This window comes from Lactuca virosa, chromosome 5 (assembly GCF_052849685.1).
Source record: "Lactuca virosa cultivar CGN04683 chromosome 5, Lactuca_virosa_CGN04683_v6, whole genome shotgun sequence".
Lineage (NCBI taxonomy): Eukaryota > Viridiplantae > Streptophyta > Magnoliopsida > Asterales > Asteraceae > Lactuca > Lactuca virosa.
Window position 1 is genome coordinate 345,758,163 of NC_136430.1, and position 17,458 is coordinate 345,775,620.

Genomic DNA, 17,458 nt, shown 5'->3' on the forward strand with positions numbered 1-17,458 from the left:
GAGTCCTTGGATTTTCCGAATTTTACAAAACTTGTTTTTTAGGTTTGACTTTGTGTTTGGATGATGATCATCATCTACAACTCTTTAAGAGTCGACATCAGATATGCTCACTAGGCTTTCGAGTCTAACACTTGTATTTTGACATTGCTCGGATTAATGATTCGTTAAAAAAAATCGATAGAGGAAAACAAGGACTTTTAGAAGGTCTCGTTTATGTAGTGGTTACATTTGGAACTTATATTTTTGAGATTAATTGTTACGTCATCGCATTTTTCAACGATACTTTATTTTGTACTTTGGACCTTAATTCCGTAATTTTTTTAAATATTCGACTTTTATGAACATGATTTAAACTTGGTTTATAAACTATTATAAAATCACTCATGCGAGGGATATTACAATTAAATCCGGGTTGAGTTTGTTTTTTCGATTATTATGCTAGTCCCGTTATTCTGATATGTTCTTTTAATATATTCTGAAACTTTGTTTTTTGAAAAAAAAACTTTAAAAGTAAATTATTTAGGTGGATATAAATATGCTCCATTTTGTATGTAGATAAAGTTGATACGTGTTATTTTAATTCACCGATTTGATTTAAGCGCCATATTGTTTGGGCTGTTTAAGGGGTTTATATGGGCTTGTTTAAGGTTTTGGGCCTTAGGTCATAACAAATATGAAAAAATCACTTTCTCACTTTCTCACTTTCTCACTTTGTCCATTTTGTCTATCCATGATTCTTTAAATTTGGCTTTTCGGAGTATTCCTTTTCCTACATCGATTGCCTCATAATTTACATAGAATTCATTTAATAACATAAAATTACAATTATGTTTCTAAGTTCTAAGTTTAGGATGGATGATAATGTTTCATGAATAGTTAAAGGTCAACATTATCGAATGATCACAAAATCATCAAATCTGAATTCGTGCTATTGATAGTAGTCTGCGTTAGAGTCATGGATATTATATCATCATTGTCATCATCTCGAGGCAACAACATATTAGTGTTCAAAGCAGTATAAACCATCAGAATGCATGACACTGATACCGAAAGTCCTGAGAGAACAAGCATAAGCAAATGAGCAACGTTACTCTTCATTTCTTGTGCGTACTCGGTTGATGCCAGTGCCAACACTGTTAGTGGGTATGAATACGCCCACCATACCACATTAAATTTTCTCATTGATTTCTTGAACAATGATGGTCTTGATACCTAATAAACCAAAATCAAGATTCAAGAATTTTAGTATTCCAACTTACAAAGTATGTTATTGTATATAAAACATTAAACTTAAATAAGTTATCAAAGTAATTTTGGATAATTTAGGCTTTGAAACATATGTCACTTATACCAATAAGTAGGTTGTTGATCTTTTAAGACAATGGATTTACTATAAAATTAAAAAAGGGCATTAAAGAAAACCACTATGCCACCTTTCATATAGTGCCGTTTTATTTGAAAATTAAGAAAAGATTTAACCATACTAAAAGTAATATCACTTAAAAGCAGATTTAATATCTTTTACTTCGTACTATGTACGAATGAATCATCGGATGTCCCACAGGATTCTAAATTTCAAGAAAGAATATAACTTCTGAGTTAATTTGTATATTATTGATAACAGTTTTGCTTGACACTTACATAAAATACTTTTTTATATGATAAAAATTTAAAAATAGCAGACCAAACATTTGTTACCAAAGAAAATAAGTAAATTAGAATCGAATTTTTTTTTTTAAGATTGCAATATTTTGGTATAAATGTATATAATATTTGCACTTACCAGAGATAGGAAGAGAAAGAGAGAAAGATAAAAAAGCATTTTTGAAGAACAATCAAATCTCCCAGAAATGGAGTCCCAAGCTAAGCTCGCCATGCTCGGAGCAGCGATGAACAAGAACATAACCGGCCGGAGCATCGCCGGCATGCAGCTATTCCCCGTTAATCTTTGATAAAGTGTAACAAAAAGCACGAGATAATGTATGATTCCCAACGTAAACATGATTATGGCACTCTCTCTCCATCCCATCTGCGCCGCTGCTCGTGCTCCCACAAAGTTTCCGATCACCGAAAGTTGGCTCGCCGGATTCGCCGCCGTCGACAGAAACCTCTTCCCTTTCGTGAACCACTGCCCGTATATTTTTACGTCAAGAATGAATATCGGAAGAACAAACACCCACCAAAGAAAAAGATAATAAACAGTTTTTGGAGCGAAGAATGGCGACGTTTGGAGCAAAAGCAGCCATGAAATCCATGGAGCAAAAAGGTAATTCACACTGATATGGTTTAGGTATTCGTTTTTAACCATGTCGGATAGTAAAGCACATCGTAAAATATATAAGATCGAGAGAGATACAAGAATGAGCAACGATAAGAACCACAGAAGGAGGAATGCAGCGGAAGGCATTGCTCCCAGCATTCTTCGGTAAGCATGGGCGTTTTCCGGTGGCTCTCCTAGAGTTTTCCAGAGTAGGGTTTGACAGCAGAGCGAAAGACTTATACGAAAGTAACCTGCATGGAACCTCGCTATGATCGGAAATACCATCGCTTTGATTACTATCCAAATGCCATCATGGGTGGCGCCACCGTGTGAGATGACCGTTGAATCGATCATCAACTCTACGTGCGGCGGCGGTGGTGAAGTTTGTTGACCGGGTTTCTCTTGCGTTGTGGCGGTGACCATGGTGGTGTCAGGTGTGTGTGTATGTTACACGTTTTTTTTGTAAGTAATAATATGCAAGTTTTGTTTTTTTGACTTAGGGGCAAAGCGTATATATAGAGGAGCAAGATGAATAAAATTTCTGAAATTATATTTCTATTTTTCTGCTTATATAAAAACATTATATTTTATAAATAATGATTTTTTTGAATGATGATTTATTTGTGAAAAACAAGTAAAAGTGTGAAAAAGAGATGTTTTTATTTTTGAGTAATGTTGATAGAGAAAGTTTCTTGGAAGGTTACGTGGGGCTAAAGGCGGCTGACTAACTCGGCTAACCCAACTGGACCGAACCGGCTGTCTGTTTTCAGCTCTTTTCTTTACAGCTAGATGTCACGGTGGTGGGGTCACTTCATAAAGCTCGGCTTAACGGCTTGACTAATGAGTCAAGTTGGCACACAAATAAAGCGAAAGGCTTCAGTTCACATACCATTATTAATAATAAAATAAATTATGTTGCTATTATACATAAAAGTAATAAATAGAAATTTTACTTTGGATTAAGTTGTTTTCTTTTTTTTGTATGTAACATACAGTTTTGTAATAAGCTAAATTCTATATTTGTTTAAAAACAAAAGGTTACGATTAAAATACGTTTGATTGAACGATTTTAATAGTGATAATATTAGTTTAACACAAAATACGAACCGGAATTTAAAGCTTATTATATATGTATCCCAATAGATTGGTGTATCCTTGTGTGGGTGGGTGAGTGTGTGTTTGATTTTTTATGTGAATGAGCTAAATATAATAGGGATTATGCCCGTAGTAGTTATTTTTTGGGTATGGTTTACTAAATATAGGCACAAAAATCAACTTTTATCCAAATTGACATGTATTCCGTAGAGCTTCCTCCGACCACAGAATGAATTTATTATCTGAAAAATCAATGTGGCAAAAAAACACATAAAAAAAGCTAAAGAACAGTTCCGCGGAAGGATGAATGTTGAATAACAGTTCCGCCAAGCTCCCTCTAATTTCACAGAGCTACATCCGAGAAATCGATGCCCCTCTGTAATTTATCATATTGCCATTCCGCGGAGTGTATACTAATTCTGTGGAGCCCGTAGAGGTCACCTCTGCGGATTGTATGTCTATTTATGGAAACAATTTTTTTTTATGTCTATTTTAGAAAATACCCCCAAAATATGTCTATTTGGGGCGTAATCCCAATATAATAACACTCAAATTTAATTGAAATCATTCATTTGTTTACAGTTTCATGTTATTTTCAAAGCAACTTTTCTGTTCTGAATGTGTTTGGTTCATTAAGATCCACATCTTTAAATTTGATTGATAACCAAACCAGAACAATTTTGCATATTTTTGTAACTAACAAATATTGACCACATAATGTGGGGAGCTAGTACTTGAAAGTACACCACAGTCACTATTAGTCTCAATAATTTATTTTTTTTAACAGCAAGAAAGAACTATGTATAATAATTAAAGCATAGCTAGCAAAGAGGCTAAAGTTACAAGTAATCGAGATAGACCGTGCAAAGGCTGATATACCGGTTCGACCAACTACAATAAAATTTGTTAAGAATATTACTTTTTTTTGTTATATATTATTAGTATAAATTGGTTTTCTAAATTTATAATATATATTTATAACTTGTTAACAACATATGTGTAACTTTTTACATATATGTCTATTTTCTAAGGAAATGTAGGAAAACTTTTTAAGTTGTATCACATTTATTTAGATTATAAGTTATGCTGTACATTGGCAATTTCAGCAAAAAAAAAAAGTATCGAACATAACTTTTTCTTTGTATCTGTAAGCAATTATCTTTAGTTTTGTAAACCAAAAATACCTTTTATAAAAATTATTTTCCGTGCAAACCTTTCATATAAAAAATATAAGGTATTTTAACATATAATTACATATCTAGAACACTCTTTAAAATTTTCATCCAAATAGAGTTTAATGGATGATGTGCAAAATTATATACAAAATGTCTGGGTTTCAAATCTAGTCACGTTCAATTGCCAGTGTTACGCAATTGACCTCCCCTGGCAGCCTTGGAACGGGTTGGCGTGAGTTACTCATATAGTACGGTTTGCCATTTTTTTAAGGTTAAAAACCAATATTTTACAAAAATATTGTGATTGTTCATAACTAGTAGGGACCAGAAAAAGATAAAGTAATGGTAAAATGTGAAGCGGACCTATTTATTAATAATAAAAAAAAAGAACGGTAAGAGAACCTATTTATTAAAAACAAATATAAAATAATAATTATATAATAAACCATGAATGAGAAAAAGATAAAGTGATGGTAGAATGGTTTTTTTTAAGACATTTATTTAATAGAAGTCACTTGACCAGTGACCGTAACAACCTAATCTCAGGGACCACGCACGCAATTTTTTCTAACTATGATCATCCATATAAAAATCTTAAAGATTTGAACTGAAGTGTAGAACAGAGCAAACCGTAAGGACCAAAACAATAATTTACCCATTCTTTCCTTAAACATTAAATAAATAAATAACAAATAGACAAAACCTCATAAATGTTCATATGATTTCCCAAAATTTGGAATATAGTCCTTAAATTTAAAAAATTATGGTCTTTATGGTTTATAAAACTTCTAACAAATGATCATTATGGTTTCAAAACTTTTAACAAATATCTAATAACTAAATAAAAAAATTGATATACCATTTTTAATATATTTTCGATTTTTTTTATTTAAATATTTTAAAAAAAGAAAATAAATAAAAAGCCCACCATGGGCTTCCCCCACCCATCTCTCTCTCTCTCTCTCTCTCTCTCTCTATATATATATATATATATATATATATATATATATATATATATATATATATATATATATATATGGTCTCCAAAAAGAAACCCCCCCTCCCTCCCCACATACTCCATAATACACACATATCGAAACTCCAAAAAGAAACCCACACCAATTTCCCCACCCTTCATCTTCTTCTTATTCATTACCTGCATTTCAAAACGAGGTTCAAGATTAAAAATAAAAGCGATCAATCTAGGGTGTTTAACACAACAAAAATATAAACTAAAAAAACTTACCTGCAACTTCATCTTCCCCTGCAACCTCATCTTCAACGAAGACTTCGTTTTTCTTCTCCAGTTCAATCAACGAGTCCAAAAATCGAGGGCACTGTAGGCAACGAATACGTCGAAGAGAGAGTGATGCTGAAACATCCCAAAAATAAGATCCAAAAATTTCTTTTTAATCCATTAATAAACCATTAAATAAAACCATAGTTATCAAATCATTGCATCAAAACGTGAGTCAAAGTATTTCAAAACATTATTATCAGAGTTTCCAAATCAAAACATCAGAGTAAACATCTCATGCTAAACATCATGGTGTGTGCAATGCAGTCATCCCGAGCTCTTCCCTCCGCTACTGGAAGTACCTGAAACCAAAACTGAAAACCGTAAGCATGAAGCTTAGTGAGTTCCCCAACCTACCACATACCATACACATAAGCACATATATTGGACCCCCGCCCGCTACATCGGGTCCCGCCCGGCATCGGACGAATCCGGCATCAGGCCCCGCCCGACATCAGACCCCGCCTGGCATCGAGCCCAGCTCGGTATACAGATTTGTTTCTCTTAGGCCCCACCTGTCTCTGGCCTCGCCCACTATACACACACAATCACATAAACATGCTAGTACATAAAGTAAACATACTCTAAATGTATTTCCTGTTCTAAGGCCTCGCCTAACTTGGGCCCCACCCCTGTCCTGCTACTGATGAGTCATGGAACCCCGTCCACACTCCTGCTGATAGTGAGATACGGGCCCCCGCCCACACTCACTTCTCTCATATCACGAGCCCCGCCCCTACTCTGCTAATAATGAGATATGGAACCCCGTTTATACTCAGTTAATGATGAGATACGAGACCTCGCCCACACTCACCTCCCTACTAGGCACATACAAGTATCACACAAACAACAAGTATAATCTAACATGCAAACATTCCTCGGGCACCGCCCGACATCGGACCTTAGTCCGAAATAACATATATATAAACCTTCCTCGGGTACCGCCCGACATCGGACCTTGGTCTGGAATAACATACTATCATATAATGCCTAGGGCTAACCCCCGGGTCTTCCTACCATACATAAACTAAATGGGCCGGCATTGTGGCCGTAGACTCATACAAACAGTGAGGAGACTCACCTCGCACTGCTGAAATCCCGCAGATAATCCTCTAGCTGCTAACTGGCAATTCCCCGAACTGCTGCTCCTTCGGCTCCCCGAGCTATCAATACCAAAATAACACTTAGTCCAAAAACCAATAATCTTTCTTAGGGTAAAATTACCATTTTACCCCTGATCTAATTTGGCCGATAACCTAGGCCCAAATCCATAACATGAAAGCCCAATTCAATAAAACTTGTCCCAAGCCCACTAATGGCCAACTTATGGCCCAATTTTCTAAATTAGGCCCAACTCCTCAAATGGGCCTTTCCATCAAACCCAACATGTGACCTAGTCCCTTAACAACCCAGAAATATAATCCAATAGGCCCAAACAGCATAGTCCAAGAGAATGGCCCAAAAAGGCCCACTGACTTACGAACGCATGGCATTCCATTGTGGAACGATGGGCGTTCCTTTGCAATCCTGGTCGTGAGTCTCAGCGGGAACACAGCGCGTTCCCAAGCCCTATGCAGCGCGTTCGTGTCCGGATTCCAAAAACTGTCCATTAAGCACTTAATGCTTAAGACATGCTACCTAGACATACATCCAAGCTATTTAGGACCCCTAGAACCATAAAGTCACGAACTTGGTGACTTTGCATGTCCCCAAAAGTCCCAATCTTAAGAAATAGTAATCAACTTCCATAAAGATGGCCATAACTCTTGCATGAACCTATTAGGACCTTAAAGATGGCAACTTTCCTGCCTAAGGGACTCAAATAGCTTCATGGGTGGCAACCCTAAGTCCAGAAACGGATTTGAACCATAAAAATCCATTCTTGAAACCAAAAAGGGACAATATCCATGCAAACCTAGATCTATGATGTAGAAGCACCAAGATGAGAACTTTATACCTTCAATAGGCTGGAAATGATGTAAAACCTCTGTATCTACAAGCTCTCCTCAATATCTTGCTTCTTCTCTAAACATCTTCTTCTTCAAATCAGCCAAATAACCACAAAAATGCTCAAGGTAAGCTCAAAATGCATGCAAGAGGCTTAGGGTTTTGCTCAAAATGCCATGCGTACATATCTCGTACGCCCCGCGTACCCGGTTTGGCCCAAACCCTTCTAATTTCAAATGGCCATAACTTCTTCGTTATAACTCCGATATTGACGTTCTTTATATCCACGGAAAGCTAACGAAAAGCCCTACGCTTCTATCAACTTTATTTAGCCTGAAATCCAACCGAACTTAAATCCAAAATCCATAAATGGCCTGAACCAACGCCTTTACCGATACCCTTGGGCTCCAAAACACAAACCGAATAATTGGACCGTCCAAACTACTGTTGGGATTTAGTATACTACAACATCGTATGGTGCACATACAACCCTAAATGCCTTGGCTCTATGTTTTCTCTAATTATACATGTAATGGTATTTCCAAAGCATTAAGCCTATAACTAGCATGCAATAGACATAAACACTATGAAATACTAGTTAGGATGACATACCTTTTATGTAGCTTGAAACCTTGTTGTATTTGGCATTAAGAGCTTAGCACCAAAAATATGAATGCCTCAAATGGCTCACAACTCACCTAGGACAAATGTGGCTCTTGAGAGAGAATTCCTTCCACACCAAAATCAACTCCATGAGCTCCAGGAACTACAAGTGGCGATTATGGCTATGGAGTGACCTATTTATATGTAGGATTCCAAGGGTCATGGGTATAACCCAAATCCATACCCATGGGTTTTATGATCCATAGTTCATGTGTCCCAACTCTTTATGTGTCCATACATAAACTTGGTCCAACATGGATCATAAGCCCAACCCATATAAATATAACTGATTACCATAATTAGTCCCCATAGATTTAATTAGTCTTTTTTGATCACTAAATTAATTCTTGATCAATACTAATTAAAACATATGATTTCATATTAATATATTAGAACTTATAATATATTAAAAAATCATATATAACCTTCTCTCAAGAGTCCATCCTAACAAATTGTCCTGGTGTTATGCAACCCAAATGGACCATGCTACTCTCGGGTCGAGTACATACCCATAATAGTTATGGGCTTAGACATCTAATCCAACAGTCTCCCAATTGGATTAGTCTAAAACTATTATTGCAAATACGACTCCAAAATCCCGACTAGCAATCGTAGCTCTTAAAGCTGCTGTCGAACTCTGACCTAGTCAATGACGTGTCCATTAGATAAGGGATCATATATTCCTCCATTCTAGATATCATATGGACCGAGACATGGATTATAATCATTCTCTCTGTCCATCTGTTGTTTCCCGATTTCCAATTTATGACGACCGACTAATTGAACAAATCAAATCAGTCCAGGCCCGACCGAGCACTTACGGTTGTCATCACTAAATCATCGAGGGGCCCACAGATATCGCTTTTATCCCTCCAAGGGTAAAAGGAATGGATAAACTTCGACTCATATGCTTGCTCTATCTACTCATCAAATCACATACAACAATATGTTTATAACACCAAGTTACTGGTGCGTTTTCACATTATCAATGTGCAACCGACTTGTAGACTGCAACTCATATCTCTCCGTTTGAAGAATATAAGATATTATCGTCTCATGATCACTTGTGATAAAATCCATGAAGTGACTCAAATGAGCGTGTGTTTAATCCAATACACGAATCTTATTCAAGGAGCACTCATGAATACTGCAGCTATGTCTAAAACACCTAGACATACTACATACCCATTCATGACAGTCTTGCCTCAATACCTACTTCCAAAGTACGATCGACTGTGGATGGTTTTGAATAACCTAGTTATTTGGGAAGTCAAAACATGCAAAGTGAAACACAATAATAATACTAATCCTATATGGCCCAAAAACTTTTGAGTCATAATGATTACTCATTATTCATTGTATAATGTTTCGAATAATCAACTTAATACTTGAATTAAAACAATAGTTGTCTCATGCTACAAGCATGCACACTATGTTTACTTATGGTCCTTTCTTTGTGGAGTAGATCAATTGAAAACATTTCAATGATATTCATTTTCATAATTCCAAATCCTTATGATAAATGTAAGAATACAATATTCTTTGCCATTTACAAAAATCTGTCAGATTCTAAACTTATATGCAATGATCCTCTTGTAATGACTATGCACAAAAGTCACAAAGACTCGGCAACAGACATTACAAGTATTCCAATGGAGAGCAATTCCATGGAAATGAAGTCTCACATTCAAAGTACATTCCTTTGAACATCCTTCTTGCATTAAGTTTTCTAATCTTACGCAGATTTAATGAATAACTTCCACCTACAGAAACATTTCCATATTTCCATTTTGACTATCACTTCTGAAAAAGAGTTGCCTCTTTTCAGAATATGTCAATAAGGTCCTTCCAAAATTAACACTATACTTCCAACTGTCCATGAGTAACCAATCTTTGGTAAGCCTCAGATTGTCCTCGACAATTGCTTAATCATTTTAGTCATATACAGTTCTGGTCCTTTTTCCCTCTTAATACCCTAGGCATTTGGAAAATTCAGAACACATAGAAATATTATAGCATATGCAATCGATCCTATACCCGAAGCATATGAGATACGATTCATAATGTCTCATATAAAGACATGATCATAGACCAGTCTTTTGCTATAATTTTTTTCTATTTTCCATGTTCTCATAATTCGAATCATAACCGAATTTTAGAATGCAAATAATATTTCCATATACAGAATTTTCTTATGTTGAACCATTCCAACATAACATATATATATATATATATATATATATATATATATATATATATATATATATATATATATATATATTTGATTAAAATCTCAATTTAAGCTTTTTGAATTGGAATGAAGTATAATTTCCTCTCCCTTAATTATAGCAAAACAACTTTTCAAACCATGCAACTTTGCAAATTGAAACTTTTGTTTTCTATAATTAACATTGCTAACTTGCAACACTTAACATAATAATCATGCTCCCACTAACATGATAATTATATTCTTATCAGCATAACACTTATGCTCCCACTAGCTTTGACATGTACCCAGAAATCAGCTGGACTTCTAGAAATCAATACTTTATTGACTTTCTTACCAAAGTTCAGATTTCTGATACGAAATGCTTCGATAAGACTTTATCAAAATCATACACCTTTCCTTAGATAGCTCACATGTGTGTCTAAACAATTATGAAGAGGGATGCCATAATTATAATGTTTAGAACTTTTGCCATTTCTCACAATTCGAACTATAAAGAGGGATGCCGTAATCATAATCGAATTTGAGAATGCAAATACCATAATTGCTATTTCCTTAAAATCTACTTAGTGAAAGCGTTTCCTTACCATCATTTTCATGAATCGAAGAGAAATCTTATGCCACTTAAATTTTATGGTGTATGTGTTCCTATCCATGTGAATTTGTTATAACCATAATCACAAGACAAGGTTAGTGACAAAACCAAACTCATATGGACCCAACTTGTTCAATCATAACTTCTTGCCACCTGGCAGCACAAGGGCCTACCATTGCTTCCAAGTAGTTATGCAAACAACTGAGAACCCATAGAACTCACATGCATAGACAACTTTTAACTGGAATGGGCACAGAAACAAGAATATGTCAACACGATTGGTTACAAACCTCAAGTCGTGTGCTAGTGATAAACAATACCCTTGATTAGTTCTTGAAACTTTTCAAGATCTTTAAGACTCCCACTGACCTTTTGACATATAAGATTCTCTTGTCAAGAACCATTCCTTGACAAAGCAAATATTCAAGAGTTAGTGCGGATTCTTATCAAGACAAACACTTCACACAATTGGCCATAGTTGGTATTTGTTTTATCCAAAACATCACAACTCACCAATTTCAAATGTACAAGAGTAGAAAACATTTTTCTCTACATTTGATAAGTCTTTTAAACCTTCTCAACATTATGTCACTCAAGGCTCGATCTTGGAGTGTTACTCTAAGACTTAATTTTGGAACAAAGTATGATTCATCTTTTGATTTAACCATTTCAACAATTCACGATTCCTCTTCTTAGCCATACAAATGCACTAAGTTATCCTTAGAGGATCAATTGTGACATGGTTTTCATAATCATTAAAATGATCATAAAACACGATACTCAAGTACTCTCCCATCTTTTCAGATTGGAGAAACTTTTATCTTTCTGCCCAATTTGATTCTTCTCATTCGTTCTGCCATACATTGAAACTTTTCCAATGTTTCAGAATTATACTTAAACTTGTAAGCAAAACCATATTTACTAAACTTTTGTAAATCATGACGAATAGTCTTATCGATCTTTGTGGTGGACCTGACCAGCACACACCCAGTGTACCCGATCCGCTAGTCCTTCACTTGACTCACATATTCATGTGAACAACGAATTTGTCTTAATTTCCCAAAGATGAAAATTCTCATTCTTCATACAATACAAGTTGCATGACTCCAAGTTTCTATCCAACTGAAACTTGGGTGATGAGAATCTTTCCTTATTTGGTAAATTATGACACTACCACAAATGAAAGAATCAAATCCATTTTCCAATATTGCTATCAATGGAATCATACAAACAACATTTTTCACAAATCCCATTGTAAGGATACTTAGAATAAATAAAATCAAAAATTTTCTTTTTATTTTAAAATTGCGGAAAAACTTATCCTTACAATGCAAATACATATGAAAACTATTTTGTTATCTATTCCTAAGCAATCTATCATAACTCTTAAGAAGCAGCTCAAAATTCTGATCTTCGAATCATGCGATCGAAATCCATCTTCGTGATCACATTCATCATGCTCTTCTTCTAAGCTTCGTCTCCTTTTTCAATTCTACAAAACATCAAAATACGACCTAGTCACATCATGTAATAAGAATCTCCAAATAGGAGCTTAATAGAGTTAGATAGTGGACTTTACCTGAAGCATAGTCAAATTTATTGACTTTTACCATCCTATTGAACTTTCAGGTAAATAGGGCAGCTTCGCAACCAATGTCCCTTCCTTTGGCAATAGAAACATATGGATTATTTAGTAATGGTACATGGGACTATCTCATACTTAGCCTTTCTCTATACCATTTGGTCAACCGGGTTGACTATGGCCAATCCCTTTCCATTGGGAAGAGAAGACTTTTCTAGACTTCCAATGTTTCCATTGTCAATGTCCATGAAAATTTGGGAAGTAGATCTTCCAATGAAATTTGCTTTACCAGTGCTCCAAATCATTTCTGATTCAGCAACAACAAGCAAATAGGTAAGATCGATAAGGGTCATGTCGTGGTCTGTCACATAGTAGTCCTTTAAAGAACCCGCTATATGACTTAGAAAGTGATTGAAGAACCCAGTCAACAACCAACTTCCTTGAGACCCCGACACCCAACTCTCCCAACTTGTCAATATGTGACTTCATCTCCAAGATGTGATCACATATGGACATTGCTTGCCAATAGGGATTGAGTGACCTTGCACTTTTCAAGAACTTGTGGGTTAGGGAGAATAACTGTAGGAGGTGGAGGAGGTGAAGTATGATTTCCAGTCCCATTAATGCACAACAAAGGGATTAATCTTTCACCTTGATCGCCATTTGGGATATCATCTTCATTAGGATAGCTTTATCCAAAAGGATATGGAAGACCATAGTTGTCATAACTAGACATCTACGAGGGAGAAATTCAAGTTTAGTTGATTTAAGCCCTTAATATAACACCCAATATGAAATATTAAGGCTAGGACCCAACACAATATTTTATAACTTGGAAGAGGGATGCCGTAATCCAAGCTACAAAATATTTGAAGGTAGGTAAATGACGATTTACCAATTTCCACCATGAAAAACGAAATTTAACATTAGGTTTTAAATGAATTGAAACTCCTAGATCTTTTGAGATTCATTGAACTATTCAATGGCATGTTTAAATCTCGATTGTGCCCTTCAAGTTTGTAACTGGGATGCCGAGGATCACAAACAAGGAGTGAATAACAATGCAAATTAACTCGGTACACTTAATGTTACAACCATCTAATCAATGTGCCGGTTAACCACACACGCTCCATTGATCTATGATTAACATCAAGGTACCCTTTTCCACGCATTGTCAGTCCCAGATTAGTATGCCAGTTAACCACACACGCTCCACTAACGACTTAACAAGGTGCAAAGTGCAATTTCATGGGTTAGCACCAAATTCACATTTTCCTAAAGTAACTAAGATTGAGAATTTAATAAAGTTTAGTTACTTTATATTTATCATTATACTTTTAATGAAGGGAGAATTAATGTCATGTCCTACCCGTTCGGCTAACGACCCTTCACCAGTCAAGGAAGCGGTGGGTGAGAGTGGACACCCATTAAACTGCCATTTTATAGGCAGTAACCTTATACCCCCCTTATAGACCGGCTTCGTGAATGAGGCCTACTAACGGTAAGACTGACTTACTCTTATACATATATATATATATATATATATATATATATATATATATACATATATATATAAATATTAAACCTATAATATTATAATAGTATAAGGGTTGAATTTTAAACTTTTAAAATTCTAAGAGTTGGAAGTAAAGTATACATGGGGGATAACTTTACAAATTCCAAAACTTGAGGGCAAGTTTTGAACAATTCAAAAACTCTAGGTTTCCATAACTTGTGAGTTTAATATGGTTTTTATGGAAGACTTTTCAAGTTCCATAACTTGAGGACAAATTATGGAAGACATAAAAAACATTTTATGATGACATTAAAAATAGAGACTCTTCCATTTTCATAACATATGAGACTTAATGTGCTTTTAAATGAAAAAATCTTCATTTTCCATAACTTGAGGACAAGTTATGGAGTTCACAAAAACCATTAAGATCTATTATTTCAATTAACACAATAATCAAATAATTTTTCTATGAACAAGATCAAACTCATAAGCAAAGAGAATTCACATCAACAATTTTCAAGAACTTAGCTAATCGCATAAACTAACACAAATCTTGAAACTTTGACAATTATCCTTTAGTTGGATGAGGATAATAATTACCATGGCATCAAAATCAAAATTTATGAACAAAAACATTTTGTGGTAATGATCTAAATCCAAAACAGGCCAAAAAACTCGAAAACATGTTGTCAGGGGCTCCAACTCGTCGAGTGCAAGAACAAACTCGGCGAGTTGGATGAATTTGTTCTTGGACTCGGCGAGTCCCCCATTGAACTCGGCGAGTCCACTGTCCAGAACAACAGAAAATCGATTTTTTTGCTCCGAAAACCAATAATCACATCAAATATAATAGAAAACAACCCATGACTCTGATACCACTGTTGGGATTTAGTATACTACAACATCCTATGGTGCACATACAACCCTAAATGCCTTGGATCTATGTTTTCTATAATTATACATGTAATGGTATTTCCAAAGCATTAAGCCTATAACTAGCATGCAATAGACATAAACAATATTAAATACTAGTTAGGATGACATACCTTTTATGTAGCTTGAAACCTTGTTGTGTTTGGCATTAAGATCTTAGCACCAAAAGTATGAATGCCTCAAATGGCTCACAACTCACCTAGGACAAAGGTGGCTCTTGAGAGAGAATTCCTTCCACACCAAAATCAACTCCATGAGCTCCAAGAACTACAAGTGGCGATTTTGGCTATGGAGTGACCTATTTATATGTAGGATTCCAAGGGTCATGGGTATAACCCAAATCCATACCCATGGGTTTTATGATCCATGGTTAATGTGGCCCAACTATTTATGTGTCCATACAAAAACTTAGTCCAACATGGATCATAAGCCCAACACATATAGATATAACTAATTACCATAATTCGTCCCCATAGATTTAATTAGTGTCTTTTGATCACTAAATTAATTCTTGATCGATACTAATTAAAACATATGATTTCATATTAATATACTAGAACTTATAATATATTAATAAATCATATATAACCTTCTCTCAAGAGTTCATCCTAACAAATTGTCTTGGTGTTATGCAACCCAAATGGACCATGCTACTCTCGGGTCGAGTACATACCAATAATAGTTATGGGCTTAGACATCTATTCCAACAACTAGATCATCCACCTCCAAATGAGCCCAAACTCAACTCTGCGATGGTTCTAATTCGTCTAATACCCACTCCTTGATCACCATCCCGGAATGGGAACGATTCGAAACGGGGCATTACAACTCTCCCCACTTAAATTAGATTTCGTCCTCGAAATCTCTCCTTACTAATACCCATATCCCAACAAGTGATCTGAGGAATGTAACCAATGATTCTGCACGGAACACAATCTTCTCAACACAACTGCAAACCAAACCGAACTTCGAGCTTCCGCAAACCATTTCTGCCTCCCCAGAGTCTGAATCCATATTGGTCAGTCTCCCTGACAGACTGCCCACACATAACTATCTACATGACAATTATACTTGACAGAAGGCTTAGATAATCCTTCAAGTAGATGATTCATCCCTGCAATGGTTAGACTCAGACGAGAGCTGCGTAACAGGGTCAAATCAATTACTCTGAGATTATTCAACCCAACTGTAAGTGACTTAGTACCTTTGATCAGTACGCTACCCCACACACAAGAATCCTCTCGTCACTACTCTTGTTTGAACATCATGCTGCCCCTTGTCCATTTTCCGAATGAACCGGGACCACCCTGGTCCCAACTCATCTGTCAACTACCTGGAATACCAGAGTCCCACCCGTCTGCTGAGCTAAAGAACACCCTCTCAGTCGCTCCCAACGACCTCCAAAGAAAACTTCGGCTATCGAAAACTGCTTTATGTACATTGCCACTTGGCTACCTAATCCTGGAATCCCCGATCCCATACCTCGACCCTACGGTCTCTGCCAGGTCCCACCTGCATTGCTATAATCGTACGGGCCTCGCCCACGGGTCTCACCAAAACCATACTACGGAGTGGCCTTTCCCACATGTCTCACCTATCTAGGGCTACACATGACCAACTCCATCCCGAATCTCAGCGAACTATCCTTTCCCAATCCTTATCGTGCTAACTAGGAGATACGGGCCTCGCCCACACTCTGCTAACTAGGAGATACGGGTCTCCGCCCACACTCTGCTAACTAGGAGATACGGGCTCCCGCCCACACTCCGCTAACTAACAGCTAATGAATGCTACGACTATCCCGCAGTCTTACAACTCTTTTCCACACTATCTAACTGCTGGTGAATGCTACGATTATCCCGCAGTCTTATAACACTTCCCACACTGTCTCAACCGTTGTCTACCAACCCGAAAACATCCAATGTCGAGCGTTCACGCAGTCTAACATCCTGACTAAACTCACGTCCTGCCGGGAATTCCCCAACCTGGTTTCCCAACACCAGCTATCAACTACAGTGAATACAAAAACTCAACGTTGGGAAGTTTCACAAACTGCCAAATCACGTGCTCCTCTATCCAAACAGCCACTTGGGCTGCTTTCCTTCTCAACAAGGATGTGAACTCATCCTAGTTTCGCACTTACTTCTGCTCCTGACTACTTGGATGGT

At 36.2% G+C, this 17,458-nt stretch overlaps 1 protein-coding gene across 1 annotated transcript; it reads right to left on the minus strand.

Moving 5' to 3' along the window:
- Window positions 1-778: 778 nt before the first annotated feature.
- On the minus strand, window positions 779-2,735 carry LOC145115710 (S-type anion channel SLAH4-like). Its single transcript, XM_079052062.1, has 2 exons — window positions 1,784-2,735; window positions 779-1,212 (listed from the first exon to the last, which is right to left on the minus strand). Exons 1-2 carry the CDS (start codon window positions 2,681-2,683, stop codon window positions 901-903), a joined length of 1,212 nt encoding a protein of 403 aa, XP_078908188.1. The 5' UTR covers window positions 2,684-2,735; the 3' UTR covers window positions 779-900.
- Window positions 2,736-17,458: the final 14,723 nt, after the last annotated feature.

What these genes read in the sequence shown, in the direction of transcription:
- LOC145115710 (XM_079052062.1), bottom strand. Translation starts at nt 2,683, where the DNA reads ATGGTCACCGCCACAACGCAAGAGAAACCCGGTCAACAAACTTCACCA. An exon ending in TCTTTCTCTTCCTATCTCTG is followed by an intron (nt 1,213 to 1,783) that starts GTAAGTGCAAAT and finishes TTGGTTTATTAG; the next exon opens with GTATCAAGACCATCATTGTT.